The 19,069-nt window shown below is 38.9% G+C and overlaps 1 protein-coding gene across 1 annotated transcript; it reads right to left on the bottom strand.

Moving 5' to 3' along the window:
* Positions 1–13,365: 13,365 nt before the first annotated feature.
* LOC107198182 (carboxymethylenebutenolidase homolog) lies at positions 13,366–18,748 on the bottom strand. The gene is made up of 5 exons (XM_033519649.1): positions 18,543–18,748; positions 17,796–17,903; positions 15,807–15,949; positions 15,333–15,424; positions 13,366–13,737 (listed from the first exon to the last, which is right to left on the bottom strand). The coding sequence occupies exons 1-5, from the start codon at positions 18,746–18,748 to the stop codon at positions 13,558–13,560; spliced, it is 729 nt and encodes a 242-aa protein (XP_033375540.1). The 3' UTR covers positions 13,366–13,557.
* Between the last annotated feature and the right edge of the window lie 321 nt (positions 18,749–19,069).

The following is a 19,069-nucleotide window of genomic DNA, read 5'->3' as shown; positions in this document are numbered from 1 at the left end:
AGTGCTCTTTTGATCTTCTACTGGAATCCATCCCATTGTTTCTGTCTCTCACTGATAGCTACATCTTACCAACTGACCACAGCTTGTTTGTAAAGACAAACCCATCATTCCTCTCACTGGGAAAGTTCTCTGGCACAATCAAAAACTGCCTTCTTCTTTTCATACAACTTCTTAAGGACTGTTAGACTCAGTGAGACACCAAATCAAAATTATGGTTTTTGGCGTTTTTGAGTCAGTGAGCACTTTTAAAATGGGCTTTTTTGAGGCAGAGGAAACAACTTTTGTCATATTTCAACAGATGACAAAAATTCTTCACCAAGCCACTACTGAGAGTGTTGTCCTTGAATCCTCTTCAAGGCAAAATCATTGATTCCATCCACTTCTAGGAAGTAATTTCAAAAGGCCACTTTTGATAGTGTAGTTAAAATAGCTGAAGCCAATCTCATGCAAAACAAAAACAAAAGAAACCCTAAACCAAACCAAACAAAAACAAGGTGAAAAAATGCAGGATCTGACAGCAGCGGTGTTGGGGGGGTAGGTGTCTTTCCGTTAGTTCTGGCTCACCTGTGGAATTTTTACCCATTAGTTGCAGGGAAAACCTGACTGCGGGTACTTGGTGGGTGCTTGAGAAACACAAGGAGTTCGCCTGGGCCCAGGGGGGAAAGGGGGGGCAGAAAAAGGGGAGGGCAGGGACAGTTTGGTGGGCTTCTTCAGCTTCAGAGAAGGACACTTTGCTGGAGCTGTTGCTGTGGAGAGGAGGGAATTTCACCATCACCCAGACAGAGCTGCTGCTTCTTCTACTCCTTCCCTCTTTGTTGGTGGCCTTGCACCCCCTGTCCTGCCGGGACGTGTGGCAGTGCCAGGCACCGCCACGGAGCTGCTGATAAAGCTCAGCCACCGGCCCAGGATTTCAGCTCATCCCTGCTGTTCCAGCTGAGTGTTCCTCAGAGCCCTGCAGGACCACCAGGACTGACCGCCCTAGGGGGTTTGTGAAAACAAAGCCTCTCCTCCATCCCTTGCCGTCTCAGCCAAGAAGGCTGTCACGGGGTGCCTGGTTCTGTTTAGTTGCTAACGCTGTAGTTATTGTTGTTTGTTTGCCTTGTTATAAATATTAGTAAAGAACTGTTATTTCTATCCCCAGATCTCTCTGCCTGAGAGCCCCTTGGTTTCAGAATTATAATAATTCGGAGGGAGGGGGTCTACATTTTCATTGCAAGGGAGGGCAGGAGCCTGTCCTAGCAGACAGCTGTCTTCTAAAACCGAGACAAACAAGCAAAGTTGTAATAGATAAACTTATGAATAAAAATTCGTAAAGGTCTAAATAAATATATTTGTAGCTATAATAATAATAATATAAAATAGAAAATACAGTGTGGCCAAAAAGTCCTTCCCCAGATCTAGTCGCGAATTCCCATTCAGGAGATAACAATGCTAGCCGACACCCAGATAAAGATCCTAGCCGGCGCCCATCAACCGAAAAGAATAAGCAGGACACGGGCCATCAGGCTGACAAAGGAACAAGTTCGGACAAGATACTCATCGCCAAACCCAAACACCCCGCCCTGCAGACCACTGTTGGGGAAGCAATCAGGCTGACAAAGAAACGAGCTCAGAGGAGATACTCATCGCTGGACCTGAACACCTGGCCTTGCAGACCACTGTTGGGGAAGCAATCAGACTGGACAAAGGGAAAAGCCCAGCCGAGATATTCATCAGCTCCAACCCGGATCCAACCACTCCATCCTGATGGCCCGAACCAAAATGAAATCAAGGAACATTCAGAACCTCTTTACATATGAGGAGACTATGCCTGGACATCTATTAACTCTATTCTCCAATGCCAGGAAATCCATTCATCCAACAATCAAGGACCTTTGGTGAATGGTGCCTGCTTGGAATTTGGCCTCAGGACACAAAATCCCTATAAAAATCCAGGCCAGAGAACCCTGGATCGTGGATTTGAGAACACCTATACCTTTGGGTATAGACCCTGTCCACCCAGCGCTGCGCTGCCCATTTTATTGTGGTTTTTCTCGTTGTTTGTTCTTTATTGAAATTGTTTTATAATAAATTTCTCTTTTTATTTAACCTAAATTTGCCTTTACATTTATAACAAAGTGATATCCAGCTCCCTGACATTTTGCTTGTGTAATTTCCTGCTATCTCAGGTTTTTAGCCAATCCTCAAACTCAGACCACTCATCAGAAGACTTCTAAACTTCTCTTCATGAAAAAAGTCTGGGCAGCTGGCTCTGCACACACAGACAAAATCAAAATTGAATTAATCACACACTGAGTTTTTTTTGTCCCTTCATTGGATGGAAGATTTCTATCCAGACATAATTTTAATATCTTTTTTCCTGAGAAAGTAATATTTTTAAGTAACATTGTTATTTATTCCACAGAAACATCCATGAGCATTAGAAAACTTTTAAATATACCTATAATTGCTTTTTTCAATAACTAAATCACAAAATACATTTTGTGATACAAATCTGGAAAATATTAATACTCTTATCCATAGTATTTTACTTGTTTTTACCTGTGTTTGAGTACATAACTTGAAATGATACACAGTAAAGCAACACATGATCTTGTAAAAGATGGTAAAACTATGTCTTGATTACAAAAAAATTATTTTGCATACAACATATAGTATTTAACATAAATCCATCATTGATGGTTTTCATGTAAACCCAAATAATAGCATAAAATAGTTGCTTACTACAGAGCACATGGTGAGCACTACAGAGCACATGGTGAGGCTTACTTACGAGCTAAGAAAAAAACCAAAACAACAGATGGCTGATGGACAGAGGTCAGCAAAGAACAAGTGATGGGAAACTGGAAGGAGTAGTGTTTTACTCATTTGGTGACTGGAAAAGGGAAGTTCAGTAAGTCCACTCGGTACTGAGTTCTGCATCACAGGATGCAAACCCTGGCTCAGGATGACCTTGGCTGAAATGTGTCTCACGACCAGCAGCAGAGTTGTGACAGCACACTGACTAGTGGAGCAGATATTCCTCATGGCAAAGGGACTCTGGAGGCTGCCATCATTAGGTCACCATCAGGTGCTGCTGTGTGTTCTCCCAAGCCCATCCCAGTTGGAAGCAATGGGATCCCTAGGAAACAGCAATCATCTTTCACTTTTAAAAACTGTCTTTGGTTCTCTGCATCCTCAGATATGCCTCATGGATGTTATTGAACATGCTGAAATGATTGTATCAGTTTGGCCTAAATCAGACGGAATTATGTTGCAAGCATTTATTTTTCTTCATCTTATCTGATCATTTTTGTAATGTCTATAAAAAAACCCAAAAAACAAACCAACAACATGACATCCAGAGCATTTATATTTGGAAATGTATGGGCAAAACTGTTCAGCCTTTGATAAGAATCCGTCAGAAACACAAAGTGCTTTGAAAGTGAGCCTTCCCAAACTCATGCAGAAGAACGGGTTTTCCCACTCAAACTGATCTAATAAGGCAATACTAGCCGTGAGGCTTAACACGGTCTCTGAAATGGACCTCCCATAGCTCTTCATTCCATACTACACTAGGAAAAAATCCCTCTATTTTCCTCTCAGTAAACATTGGTGCACCAGTTCAGCAGCATCTCGGAGGACACATACAACTTCTCTTCATTCAGACACTGCTGCCTGAAAACACTCAGTTCTCCTGAAGCCTTCTTCCTTTGACCACTGCATTCTTAAAAGTTTGGGTGGAGGGAAAGAAAATATCCCAAAAACAAGTATGGCACAGCATGAATCATAAGGAAAATTTGCAAGGAGGTATGGAAAAATACCAATTGATCAGATAGTGGGCACTTTTGGCAGAGCAGACTCTTGCTCCAACAAAGCAGCACGTCATAGCAGTGATTTGCCAGTATCCTGCAGAGAATGAAGGACACACGTCCAGTGTCACATTGAGAACACTTGCATTTGGTAACAGGACAAACATACTTCCAAACATGAAGAAGAATAGGGAGCATCGAGTCCTCAGGAAAGACAGTAACAGGTAGCAGGTAACAGGTAACAACAGACTATAGACCCTTGCATTATTCCAGTGTATCAGAAAACCCTAATGCTTATAAAGGTAGAGGGTTTCTTTCTCCAGAGACAGTTTCTCCTCCTTTCAGCTCCACAGAAAATCTCAGCCATACCACAACTGTCTGCCGGCATCTGGCTTCCCTGATGCTCCACAGGCTCAAAGCATTAAAGGCACTATCTCTCCAGACTAGACTCCTACAGAATCATGTGGAGATTTGCCTTTTGGAACTGCATGACTGTTCATACCCTGTATGAATGTCTGTAATATATAAAGAAAATAGAATACATTGCACCATATCCAGTTATTGCAAGATTTTTCTGCATTTTGGAATTTAACTGTTGCAAGACATTGAAAATGAATGTGAAAGCTTTGAAAGGGGAAGGAGATTGTATTTAATATCCATGTGTGCGTATGAACCATTCATAGCACATTCAATATCATATTTAAAATACGACATTAAGTCATATTTCTGCTAATGGATTTTTTTTTTTAAATCCCATCATATATCTCAGATTTAATTACTTTATTTTAAAAAGGCTTGCAAAACCAGAATATATTCTTGTGTTTCAGAACACATTTTTAAAAGCCATCTCAATTTGCTGGGAAAATAAGCAAAATCACTTTTTACTGCATAGTGTTTTCAATATTTTATGTATTCTATTTGTACAGTCACTTTTGTGAACAGCAAAGAATGAAGGAAGCCTGCCGTACCCTGCTATGCTCCACTTTGTTCCTCTTTGGGTTTGTATTATGGAAATATATTGCTCAAACTGCTCTGGTAATAGTTTCCTTTCACATATAACAATTTTAATGTAAGGCTAGAAATCATAACAAGTGGGATTTCTTAGAGAAAAAATATTTCTTACATGTATCCATTAGTTGTTTGCGTATCAGCCATGTATCTGGTGTTTGGGAGTTGCAATCCAAATATATCATGAATCACAATCACAGATTTGCCTGTGCTAGCAGGTGGTTTTCAAATGTACACCTTGATGTGCTCAACTTGCACTTCCTGCCCCACAACCCTCTTAGTCAAATCTGCCTCCAGTATCACATGGGCAGGGCCTCATTCATCAGCCATCTAGGAATCTGCAGGAATGCAGAAATGAAAACCAGTTGTTATCTGCAATAAGAACTATGATTATGAGTCAATCTTCATGCAGCACTTCTCAGCCCCCTCCAGACACCTAATAATACCCACTTGGTATGGCAAGGTTGGAAGTGAATTTCCAGGTGTTTATTGTAAACAGGCTGTTTACATGTTTATGCTATAAATATTCATGAATTTCAGGTCAGTCAGCAGAACCCATGAGTGTGTTAAGACCAGAGGAAAGGTTTATGTCAGTCCACCACTCCTAGCTTTGTGCCTAGAGCAATTCAGCATGTCATAACTAGATTTCCATGTGATGTCCCCACACACTGTGCTTCATAACCACTCCTCTCATCTGGTCTTACAGTTCCTCCTCACACTCTGGCACCTGGTAACCTCTTTCTGTAACTCCTGTGGGACCCCACTGTCATCATGCTGTTTTTCTGACTACTGTTCCCTTCAAGCTTTCATTCTGTGTGTCCCCTTTCCCTTTCTCTTTAGGCAATCCAAAGCTGTTGCTTCTTACATGCACTTTGCTGGTCTCTTGTACCCCCTGTCACATATAATCCTGTCCCAGGGAACCCATCATCAACTGGCATCTTTAAAGGTGCTAATAAATCAATGTGAAGAAGGTAAATCAGCAGAGGGATTTACCTCTTTGCAAAGTTATAAACTGTGCAATCTGAACTGAGAGCTGCCAGAAGAATAGAGACATACACCAGTGCTGTGCGTATAACAGCCTCATATAACAGCACAGATATGTAACTTCTCCAGAGGAATACATTTTAAAGGACAAGCTGGAAACTACTCCATTTCTCCTCAAATGAAGAAAGGCTTCTATAGAGTTTATAATCCAGGAGGTCTTCTCAGAAGAAACCCTCAAGCTCAGTTTAGTTTCTTGTATCTTTCAACAGGAGACAGGCCACTGTAGAATCTTTTTAAACCAAACTAATATTTGATGATCCCTTCTCTTTGCCTTCACAGGCATTAGGTAATCACACAGAGAGAATTTATTCTACCCTAGTTTGAGAAGCTGTTTAACCTTGCTCTGCTGTCACTCTTAACTGATCAAAATGGAACTGTTGGCTTATTCCCATGTAAATGCATATACTGGAACAATATTCCTTGGTCTGGCTAGTCCCCTTACTAAAGAGAAATGCAGCATGCTGGCAATAAAAATCAAATACGCTCTTCAATGCTTAACTGTTTTTTGTTTGGAATATATCTTAGTTATTTATCCCATTCTAGATTTTCTTAATAATTAAAATAGATGCCGAATAAGACCCCTAATACACTTCTAATACTCTCTCTTCAATTTCTCTGCTATAATTGTAATGCAGTAAATGGTATTAAAAACAGTTTCAAGATTTTCTTTATCACATAAACTATATCTAGAAAATAAAACCAAATAGCAAAACCATTTGGGTAAGACCCAGTTTGGGCAGAGTCTGATCTGTGAACTCCTAATACTGCAGCTACAGCATAGCAGCATCTGTGCCTCTCTCTTTCCCACAGTAGTGAGTCTGGGGCTATAGCATCAGCACAGAAATAGGTAGCAAGACTCCAAACTGCACTAGTTTGAAATGCTTCTCTGCCTTCTCCTTCATTCATCTATTTATGCTGTCCATTGCTCATCAGTCCTTGTACAGCATCTTGTACAGTCATCAAGGTGGCTAGTCCCCATTTTCTTATGCACCCTAGGAGTGCCAGACACAAATCTGTTTCCAGAATACTTAATTCTGTAGTAGAGGCTTCTCCTATCTTTAGTGAACACTGGTGACGCTTTGATGGCAGAAATTCAGATTTACTAGCTGCTATTCTTTGAATACTACTTTTTCAGAAATAAATATTTGGGCTGCCCCTCTCAATTGAGTTTTAGTTTGCTGAGGAATTTTAAAGTGATTTTGCATTATTTGGCCAATTAAGTTTAACAGAGAATTGCAAGGAGATTAACTCAGCATTTTGGAACTAATACTATTTGCCACAGTAAAAATTCCTTTAAGCAGCTTAGTGTAACTCTACTTTTACTTGCTTATATTGGAAAAAGAAAGATATGACTTATGATGAGCAAGCATAAAGAGAAAACTCTTGGGTTAAAATTCAAATCATGCTTCTTCCAACTTATTGGCTTATCAAGCTCTTATGATATCCCAAGGTGATTTGATTTTGCTACATATAGGAGATAAACTGATAAATAGTGCAAAATAAAACACAGGGTGTGATGATGCTAAATGACAACCAGTGTTTTCTCTGAATAACTACAGACTCCAAATGAGCAGGTAACATTCCACCTTTTATCACAACCCAACAGGCTGGTCCCTTGCTGCATGCAGAGACAACAGCATTCAACAGCTTTGCTTGCTCTAGATGTACAAAACACACGCGGTGAGAGACTTCTCCAGGGTCAAGCTGTTCAGGTATAAGTAATTTATTATTTGGGTAGAGGGACTAAAAGACCCGTTTCCACCACCAGCCACGGAGTACAGATGATCAGGGAGGGAGAGAGGGAGAGTGGAGAGAAAGTAGGGGAGAGAGAAAGTAGAAGGGAGTAAGAGTTAAAAGAGGGGGGAAGAGAGCTTAAGAGCTAAGGTTAAGAGAGGAAGTTAAGAGGGGAGAAGGGATAAGGGAATAAGAGTTAAGGGTAAAGATAAGGGAATAAGAATTAAGAGAGTAAGAGTAAGAAAGAGTAAGAGCCCAAAGTTCTTGTTACAATACATTATATCCTTTTCTATAGCGAATATTCTAATTCCCAGTAACCAACCACTATGACACACATTCTAAAGAACTTACATATAGCCTATAAGAACTATTACATTACCATACAGTGTTACATTTCAAACTCTAAAAGCTTTACAAATTCTTCTCTTGCTGCTTTTGACCTTTGGATTCTCTATCAGCAGAAGGACATTGTTTCATCAACAGGGATTCTCCTTTAGCTGGCTAGGCTATTGTTCTTTGGTTATGTAGTAACTAGCGCTCAGTATCCTATGACTCAAAGCTAACTTTCATTTCTATTTCGATTCTAGGTTTCATATTTTTAGAATCTTTTGCTAAACAATCATATTCATAAGGTTTTCCTGTTTCATCCTCTCCAACAGCTTGCTACAGCTTCCACTTACTAGGAAGCAAGGTTTCCTCTGACACTGGTGTACTTCTACTGTAGGATTTGAAAGGGACCATTCAGAGTGTTGATTACTGTAATTAGAGCCAAAGCCCCTAAAAATCTTCTTCATGGCTGTCAAGGAAAGGGGCCCCATCTTGTGGACAATTCCCTGAGCGAGTATGGTCTGGCTGTGAAGTTGTTAACCATGGTGCTGTTAATGCAGTGCTGAAAGCAAGCTGTGATAACCAACTGCAGCTGATCTTGCCTAAACTGCAGTTATGTCTGGGCTGAGAAGTGCAAAAACTTCCTTCTCTCAAGTCAAACCATCTTTTTCTTGCTGTAGCATGAGTAATGAGGCATCCTGCCTCAATACAGCTTTCAAAGAAAGATCTGAAGGGCACTTTTACGTACTACTTGCAAACTCCTTACCTGCTCACTGAAGAATGGGAGTGAGAAAAGAGAAAGTTGAGCAGAGATGAGGTCAGGGTATCTACCACCAGCGAGGTCAACTAACCAACCCCAGGAACAATTTCTCAGGCACCCCAGAGGCAATGGCACATGTATCCACATGCTGTGAGCAGCAGGAGAACCTGGATACCCAGAATGGCTGAAAACACTCTGTGCCAGCCCTGATGACCTGTGGCTTAGTGCCTTTGGAGAAAAATACAAGCAGCCTTTCACATCTCTCCTGTAAAATCTCTTTACACAACGTGCACCTGAATCCCACACACACTATCCCACACCCACAACACCTGGATCATAGGGACAAGCATCACCTAAAGAGGTTCCCCACTGAATGCTTATTTTAAGAATATTTGGGAGCCTAGTATTTGGGAAAACAGACAGGAAAAAGCTGTTGCACATGCAATGCATGTTTCTATCCCACTTCAAACAGGTTTTAACACCAATAATGTATAACTTTTTAAAATTCTATTTCTTTTTTCTTTTGATTCTGCTGCTGTGGTTCTTCTGCACTTCTCTTCACTCCTGGATTTCTCAGTCTCCTCTGAGCTGAGCTCCTTGGGGATACTCCCTCACGGGGACTCCCACTTACCTCAGTTCTCTGGGTCAGGACAAAAACTCCAAAGCCTGTTAGGATCTTGTTTCTCGCGTTTATTCGGATGATATCACAAAACTTGGCAGGTCTCTCCAGGCTTTCTGCACAAGTTTAATTCACCACAACCTGGTTCATTTTGTTCTGATGATACAAAATGTTCCTGAACTACACAGTTATTTTATCTTTATACTTATTGTTATCCAATTAACTATAGACACATATATTATTTTTCTTAATGACCCAATGACCTGTGTGCTGAACTGCGACATTTTCTATCCAATCACTTATTATTAACCGAAAACCTCTAGAAGGAGAACATGAAGAAGAAAGAAGGAAAAGTAACAACATTCTAAATCCTCCATCTTGTCTTCTGCTTTCTAAACTATTTTAAACTGTAAACTAACTTTTTCACCCAGTGACTTAAGAAAACTCTCTAATCTACACACTTATACTTTTAGCTTTTCTATCTAACTTTAACAGTTGTTTTCATGTAGCACCATGAAAACATGCTCATAAATTTCATGTTATATGAAATTTATATCCAGTGTTCTCCTGGATCTCAGAGCCAGGCATCAGAGACAAGGGCACACACTCTGTTTCAGACTCCAACAATGATGCATCCAGCATTTTTCACTTCAGGACAAGCTACAGCAGACACTGCTTTCACAGCTCCCTCAAATTCCTATTTCCAAGACCTTCATCATGCTTGTCCCTTGTCTCCTACAAAAATGACATCATGTATGACACTGCCTTCACAAAGCCATGACACTTGGATAATTTTTCTGAAGTTAGGTAGGCACAGGTGTGGTACCAAGGGCCTGGAGCTCTCCTTGGCACACATGGAAACGTAGTGGGACTGGGGCCTCAATGTTTGGCCACACAAGATACAGCTGGTACAATTCTCCGGGGACATGGGTAACAGACTTGTACTGAAAGCAACAGGTCAGGTCATCATGAGTACTTTGGGGATCAAAGGATGTTGGAGGTTGATGGTGCCCTTGGAACTCACCTTGTCCAATTTCCCATGGGCCAGGATGAGACCATACCACTCAAAGTTTCACTCACCCTGAAGGTCTTGAAACTCTCCAAAGAGGGAGATTCTGTCACTTCTTTTGGCAGGTTGTCCCAGAGAAGCTGTGAAACATCTCAGAGCTCCATAGCTCCCCTAATGCCTACTGCCTCTTCACCTTCCCCTATGCCCTCCTGACACAACTTTCTTCACTGCACCCTTGGAGGGTGAAGACAGACACAGCCCGCAGTCAAGCTACTCCCAGTCCCCAGTCTTGCCCCACTCCTGCTGAACTCCAGGCCAAAACACACCAACTCTCTCACTCTGTCTCCACTGGAAAGGTGCTCCAGCCCTCTTATCATCTTTGTGGCCCTAAAGTTATTTTGGCCCATAACCTGCTTCTGATGCCTTCCTTCATTCCTGAGAACCAGGAAGGCAGCCAGTGGCTAGGTCTAGTAAATTATTCATTTGTGTCAACACACTCCCAGCCACCATCTTCCCAGAGCAAGTCAGGAGCATTTCAGTATGTCCTTTTTGCAGCAAATTAAGCCTGCTTATTCCTAGGACTGTGATCTAGGCATGACTGCATGCACACATCTTTCAGTCATCTTGGGCACATTCATTTCCCCCTTTGCTTTTGGAAAACATTACGTTCCTAATTTGTCTGGAAAATTTGTGCATCTGTTTTCTATGCTGTTCCTCAGAATTAAAAAGAAAAAGCTTAAGTACTTGACTGTAGTGATCTAAAAGATCTAAAAGAAGACCAATCTAACAATCCCCTGCATGACTATGGACTTTCGAAATGCAAGTATTACATAAATTAACAATGTTTTCAGTCCTAACTCTTTGTCATGCAGAACAAACCAATAGACCAGACTTATTTACCAGTACCGGAAGAACAAAAGAGTCTCAGTTTCAGCATTTTTTGGACAGCAAATAGCAGCAAGTCACACTGATGATAAAGGTATTGTACTGTACCTTAGTGCACATTTTAATGTTCAGAAGTGACCTTGGTTGTGTAATTTTGTTAGTCCTGTTTAAGAGATAGACTTGAGTTTAAGAGATAACCATATGTGTCATGGATTCCAAGGTCCCCAATACAACTGAAAAGAAAAATGGCTATGCTCACATACCTGAAAACGCCCCTACACACACACACACACATACACAAATCCTACTCTCTTCTTCCACTTGAAAACTCATTGACTGTAAAGTAGAACCTTAGACTTGGGAAATAAGCAACACAGAATCCTCTGCTAGTTAAAGTTCATGGATATAAATATTTTCCATCCAAAGTGGTCTCACAATATAATTTTATCACTGTGGCTCACAATTGCCCAGAGATGGCTCACCATCTTCACCAGAGATGAAGGCAGCAAATAGTCTTAAGAGACAGTTCTCTGGCAAGGCAAGGGAAGGCAACTGCTGCCTGATCTGTGCTTTCCCTGTCAGGTTTGTATTCCATAAAGAGGTGAGGTTCTCCAGATTTCTTATGGCACAGTGGTGATATGTCTTTATACATCTAATCAAAATGATTGCATATGTATCAGAGTGTGTCTGGGTGTCTGGGTAACAGAGGTGCAAGGAAAAGTGTACTGAAATGTCAGCTGTTTTGCAAGCAATAGAGTGCTAGAGGAACTCCTGCTCATATTAGAAGGAGTAATTATTAAAAATCAGGATCTCACACACAGAAATGGCACCTTTCCTGTAATTAAACAGGACCAGCTACTGATATATTGAATAACGACTCTAAAATATTTAAATGCATTAATACAGATGGGCATACACCCATGAGAGACTGAACACTGATGGAACTAGGAACAGTATATCTTTTCTATATTTTTTCTTTGTCTCTTTCTTCTAATTCCCTCTTCTTGGAGTTTTGAATAATTTAAAATTAGGTGGGTTTGAAGTTTGATAAGTTGAATAGACAAGGTTAACACTTTGTGAGACATTTTATGTTGATAGAATGCTGCTCTAAACATTTTGCCATAGTTCTCTGATTTTTTTTAGTTGCTGGTGAAGATTTGTTTTTTCTTTTTGGCCTCTTGACAATATCTGGTTGGTATTTCTCCCATGCATCTAGCTCAGAGTACATAAAAAAGTGTAAGCCCTTTCAAGAGGCTCATGGAGCAAGAACTGTTTAACACACTCAGTCTGTTGAGGTCTGTGGACAACCAACATGCTATAATCATATAGTCACACTGATAGGATAACAATGTGTGAAACTGCCAGAATGTCTGATATCAAAGGGAAAATCATATTAATGTAGCTAGCTAGACTTAACTTATGGGAACATTAAAAAGGTGGCAAGGTGAGAAACTGACAGATGTAGAAAGTAAAAAGAGCAATGGGTTCCTTAGAGAATCTCTGAGTAAAATGACTAATTGCCAAGTCATTACCAAGGCAATGAAATTCAAAAAATACACAAAGGCAGGGTGTACATGGGGATGCTCATTTTTGTTTTTAAGTTATGTTGTTGAGAGGATATAAGAGTGATAAAGGGGAAGAACTTGAGAGAGGAACAAGGATATCATGTGAAGCAAAAACTGTAATCAGGATTGCATGAACCCTGTGCCTGATCAGCACAATTTCGCCATGACATCAAACCCACTATTTATGCAGTGTTTGTGTCCGGGTTACTTCCATGGGAGGGATTGTTTATGCTTTTCCTTGATGTAGATGAAGGAATACTAGCCATACCCTTCTCAATATTGCCAAGGGAATACCTGGAGGGTGTCACTTAACAACATCATTTCTTCCTAAATCCTTAGTATAGTCAAGTGTTTGTTTCATGCATGGGAAATTCTGCCCAGTACAACTGAGAAAAATACTTTGTAGATAATAAAAGAAAATGTCTGCATGCAAACCCAGGGTACTTCCATATGAATACTTACGACCACCCATCATCATACCAAAATAAAGCTTGAAATTACTCAAGTCATGATGAAATCATGCTTACTAGCAAAGAAAAATGGATAAACACTATCATGACTAACAAAGTCATAATGTAAAATAATGAAGCAAATAAAAAGCAAGAAAACTTTTTAATGCCTAATTATCCTTTAGTCTGACTTCCATGTCACAATCTTCCATAAATATTGTCAAAAAATTTTAAAACTATAAATTAAAATGTTCCTATTTTATTTTATGACAACTTTCAAAACGAGATATTTTTCCCTTGACTGTTTTCTTCTCTCAAATTAAATCAGTCACTGATCTTGAAGTCTAACATTTCTTTCTTCGATTGTCAAACAAACATTTTGATCCAATCAATCATATCCCTTCTAGCTTCTTCAATATAAGGTTTATCATCAGGTTTCATATCTTCTGGCTTCAGTTGTGCAAACCCATGAACTTGTCCAGGATAAACTTTAATTTTATATGGAACTTTACAATACTGTTTCAGCTTGTCCTCCAATAAGAAGATCTGTTATAAAAAAAAAACAAAACAATTTTTCCATTACATTATGAGGTTTTTGAGGTTTTCCAAATTTGCTCTTTCTCATAGAGAAAATGCCTCTTTGGGTGTAAGACTGAAACTTTTTTTTTAAAGTATGGGTGAGTCTAAGAACTTCAACAGTTGCAACAAAGATGGTTTGGTAAATCTCATTGCCGTAAAGGAATAGGTGTGTTTCTGCTCAGACTCTCAGGCTTGTAACCTATACTTGAAGCTCTGATCTTGAGAGAACATATTCCATAAATCTTAATATCCATCAGTCCAAAACATTTTGATAGGTATAGTAACAGATTTTAAGAAAACGTGGAGGGCTTTTTTCTTTCAGTTTACTGAACAATAAAAAGACATTGCTCTTGCACAGTGTTTTGGTGATTGCTATACATACATAGTACTATGTATGTGTTTATGTGCCCATATACATCTGCTGGCACAGTTTGTGCTTATTTCCATTAGAAGTCAGAAAATAGAAGAATGAACACTTATTTAGCCCCACAAGCTTACTTCTACCCAGTTGTGCAGATTAGAGAGAATATTGTAATTTATTTCATGGATTTTTTTTATCTTTTAGTTTGTTGGTTTTTTATATGGAGCCCTTTATTTCAGTAAACTATGTATTTGAGGATTGGATTTTTTTTTTTTTTTTTAATGCAGGAATTTTTACTTATACAATCTGCACAGAAAGAAAGCTTCAGGAGAAAAGGTGTGGTTTCAATGTGTAACACAACAGAAAAAATGCCTTTACCAAAATTGTGCCCCTGGGAGAAGGACTCACCATAAAATAAGGACAGGGAGTGAAGGATTTGTTTTCCTCTGCAAAGGAGACACTTATGTGGTATAGATTAACATGCAGTTAGAAGTAAACATTGAATGACTTCTGCATTCCCAGAGCACACTGTCAGTTCTCCAGTCAGACCTTACCCTAAAAAACCAAACTGTGCTAGAGGTGGTACGTTATCCTTGTCACTGAAGAAAAAGAATTTATGCACAGAAGAGGGCACCAGTTTCCTACCCATATATTTATCCAGTCTCTCATATACGCTTCCAGTAGGGGTTATGTCAGAACATAGATGGCAAAACATTTGAGTCTGCAAGTTGTTGTCTCAGCAAAAATTCATGCGCACTCCTTTGACACAGTTAATTTTGTTTTCTTGTAGCAAAAGCAGTTAGTCATTGATCCCCATTACTAGAAAGTTCAGTTACTAAACTGATACTACTCTTTTTCTCCATTCAGTGTCCAAATTCAGTGGTTTAGCTACCTGATTTCTCACCCATAGCAGTAGTATGCAAGTTTTTGAGATGCTTGGCTTCTACCAAGTTTGATATCCCTGCCCAATTTCACATGCTGCTTATCTAGCCACTCAGAGACTGATGACTGCTCTTTACTGTATTTCTTACCTCATAAAAGAAGCTTTGAATAACCTAAATAAGATAGGAGGGAAGTTGAAATATAAACAGAACCATTCAACCTGTCTAATTTTTTATGTATGAAAATTGTTTCTAACAAGGATTTCTGTGTAGGATAAATGAACTATGGAAAAAGAAATCTTTCCAGAACAACAACTTACCTGATCCAAAGAAATAGTGTGGTCTTTCTCACCAAAAATGAAAAATGTGGGATTTAGTAAACTGTATCTTTCTTCAGAGTCTCTAACTATTCCTATAATGTTTTGAGAAACATTGAGTTGATTAGTGAGGTTAGCGTTCCTACAAGATAAATGACAAATTAAAAGAGAACATTTCTATTTAAGTTTACTTATTAGGTACATTACTTAGATCAGGAGAGTGGGTACTTGGATGGAGAATAAGCATTTGGAAAGCATATTTCCCTGCTCTCCTAAACAAGGAACAATTTTTTTTTGTTTAAAGTATCCTTAATATTTTTATATCAATATAGCCTATTGCTGAAATAACTATAATTAAAATCTGAAACTCACCTTTGAGTTGAGTATTTATAGAAATTGTTGCAAATGATAAGTACTATTACAAACTATGCATAGTCATGTGAACCCATATAAGTTTTCACGTATGTTCTACACTACCATAGAGGGACACCCCAGCGGTTAATTGAGGATTTTTCAGCATCAAGTGATGTACTGCCATTCCACCCCAGGAAAACCCAACGATACCAATCTTCTTTGCACCGCATTGCTCCTTTAGATACTTCAAGACAACATCAGCTTCCCTAAGATATATAAAGAAAAGTAAACTAAGGAATCTATTGCAGAACCAATACTTGACAATTCAATGGTATACATACATGGTATTTTTTCCGTGTCTGCACCTTCAATAATTTAAAACAGTGATTTCTTTAAAAATCACATTTCAGGCTAGAGCAGTGGCTTCTACTATTAAATGAGAGTTAATATCTCTGGTCCTACACAAGTACATGTGTAGGCACTTAAATACTTACCTGAATTGTCACCTGCTCCTTTATTTTCAAAATTAGTAAATTTTTATTTGAATCACTTTGTCTAGGACAACTAAAGACAAGACATATCTGCAAGTAGAACAACATCTTGCATTATGGACTGTAGGAATAGATAAGCTTCACTGTACTATCTCTACAGAGTTCACTTATTTAGATAAAGATTTTTCCTATGTCATTCCTGTTACATGAGTTAATACCAAAATATCTTAGAGAGCCCACATGCAAGAATGTTAAGCTAAAGTAGCAATTACTCAAATTACATTGTCAATAACTATGTTTAAATGTTAAAAAAAATAACTTTGGCATGAGGTGCAATGAATAAAAACATGAAAAATATTTTTATTGTAGGTGTGAACAAGTAAATTTTTTTTAGACTGCTGACTTCTGAGGTCTCAATTTTATCTTCTTCATTACCTACAGTTTTAAATTAAGTTTAAATGCAGAGTTCATAAACTATTAACTAGATTTTTAAACATTCAGTAGAGTTCTATGGTCATTCAGGTGTGGTTAGGCTGATCAAGAAAAACCCAGTATGAGAGTGACATGAGAGGACATTGTGCCCTAGGCCTGTGGCCGTGCTCTCTCAGATTTGGTTTGTCTGAAAGTCATGTGTATGTTTGGTTTCATGTTCTCTGAAACAGCAATAGATCTGAACTGGAATGTTCACCTACAAGTGATACCTCAGAAGAGAGCAAAGGCATGTCCTGAGATCTTAATTTTTTAAGACACTGCTCACATATCTGCTCCTTTGTGGAGTAGGATTATTTATAGTTGTTAGTCATTTGTCTTTTCAAAAAATTTGGTCACAGGCTCTGGAATCATAGGTCAAAAAGTGTGCTGAGAGACACTGAAGATAGACTGTGTCTGTTGAATTTCTGGACAGAGTCAGAAGAATATTTGTGGCTTGCAGGATGGTAACTGAATAATAGGGTATCATTGCTTCATTATCATCTGAATTATCATCATCATTTTGAGCTGTGGTGAGAGATGCTGAAGAAATAGCAGTGCCTCCCATAATTCAGGGAAGCCCTGTTACAGGCATTATTAGGTTATACAGATAATGATCCCTCTATTTCACACTGAAAAAATAGTGCAGTTGATCAGATGTATCTTAGGTTTTGGTCAGTCTAGCAAATTTTTATGTTGTAATGCTCAGAACAATCTCATCAGTACCTATCATAATCTGCAAGGCAGAAAGCAGGATGGGCATGTGACAATTGGCAGATAACATTTGCAGTTGTAGAAGAATTTTCCACTTTATCTTGAGGAACTGGGCACAGAATCAGCACTTGTGGGTGAGAGTGTTGGGTATTTCATAGCCTATGAAACACCGTGAGCCTGTGTGGCCAGTATAACATAGTCAGAAAAGGGCTCAGGAAAACAAGATAGGGACAATAAGCAGAGTGATGGACAGAGGAGATGATCCTTTTCAAATCCCATCCAAGACAATGCCCAGGACCACAGAAGAATCACCCAGAATAAGAAACTGTGGTTGTGCAACCAGCTTGCCCTGCTGTGAGGTGCCACTTCTAACATTTCATATAGATTCTCCTTGTTTGCTGGGTGCTTTTTAAAGTTCGAGTACAAATACATATCTTACTTGTCTGCTTTCATAGGATCATGATTTTTCATCCAGTCAGGAAAGTCAGCCCAATGGTCAGTAGATTTCCAGGGTTCTGTCCCCTTGAAGAAGTCCGGGCAGATAGTTCTGCGTGAGATATGGAATTCAGTCAATTTTCATTGAATTTGTGGATGTCTAAATGTCTCCTAATATCTTCTAGTCCAGAGTACACATCCACATGATCATGTTTTACTCATCCTATTCTGGAAATCAACTAGTTAAAAGTTTGTCTTTGTATGGAAAACAAACAAACAAACAAACAAACAAACAAAACCCTACAAATAAATGTCCATTATTTCCTGATTTACAATACAAAAAATAATGGGATTAAACAAACCTCCTGATTCTATATAAACACATATATACCTCTTTACTGTTACGAGCTAAAGAAAGTGTTCAAAAAAGTTTGGTTCTGCAAAGCTTATTCAACTTAAAATAGATACCACTGCTTCTCTTTAGATCACCCACACTGCTTCATAAACACAAACACAGGCACTTCAAAACTCCTTGTGCCTTTGTGCTCAGGTCAGGCCCATTTTTCCTGGGTCAGTTTTAGTAGCTTTGGTGCCTCCATGGATATATTGTGTCCATTTTCTCTTTTATTTGCTCAGACTGAAATGGTATGGTTGTCTTATGTGTTTTGAAAACATTATATGCCATGCCTAGTTTTGGGCCTGGTGATCTATCAGTGCATTTAAGGGGAAGATAGGGAAGAAAGTTGCTTACATATATCCATGAGCTGCCATCAAATCGACTATGTATCTAATATCTGGGAACCGCCATCCGAATACATCATGGACCACAATCACAGCTTTGTCCGTGGAAAAAGATGGTCTACAAATATATGCCTTAAGGTACTCAATTTGTACTTCATGTCCAAGGCACCCATAGTGAGACCTTTCACCAGTATTATATAGAAAAGGATCAGCCATTTGAAAACCTAATAAAAAATAAAATAAAAAGAGAAGAAGTAAAAGATAGCAAGAATATAAAAATAATTTGTTAACAAAAATTATTTAGGGCAAAAAGGCAAATATGGTCTTCCAAAAGTAGTTGAAAAACTGTAAATAACATTGACATCCTTGTATGAAAAGAGAAAGTAGAAAAAAGCAAAAGCAATGTTTCAGTGCAGAATCCCTCTTTGTCTATAATGTCGTTTAGCTGAGAATAAAGAGAAATACCAAAATCAAAGTTTTCAAATTACAAACAACCTGCATATGTAGGTCTTGACACTCATGTCACATTTGTTTTGC

The sequence above is a fragment of the Parus major genome, chromosome 2 (assembly GCF_001522545.3).
Source record: "Parus major isolate Abel chromosome 2, Parus_major1.1, whole genome shotgun sequence".
In the NCBI taxonomy this organism is placed as follows: domain Eukaryota; kingdom Metazoa; phylum Chordata; class Aves; order Passeriformes; family Paridae; genus Parus; species Parus major.
Note: the sequence above shows the minus strand (reverse complement) of the source record. Positions and strands in the feature narration are given on the sequence as shown.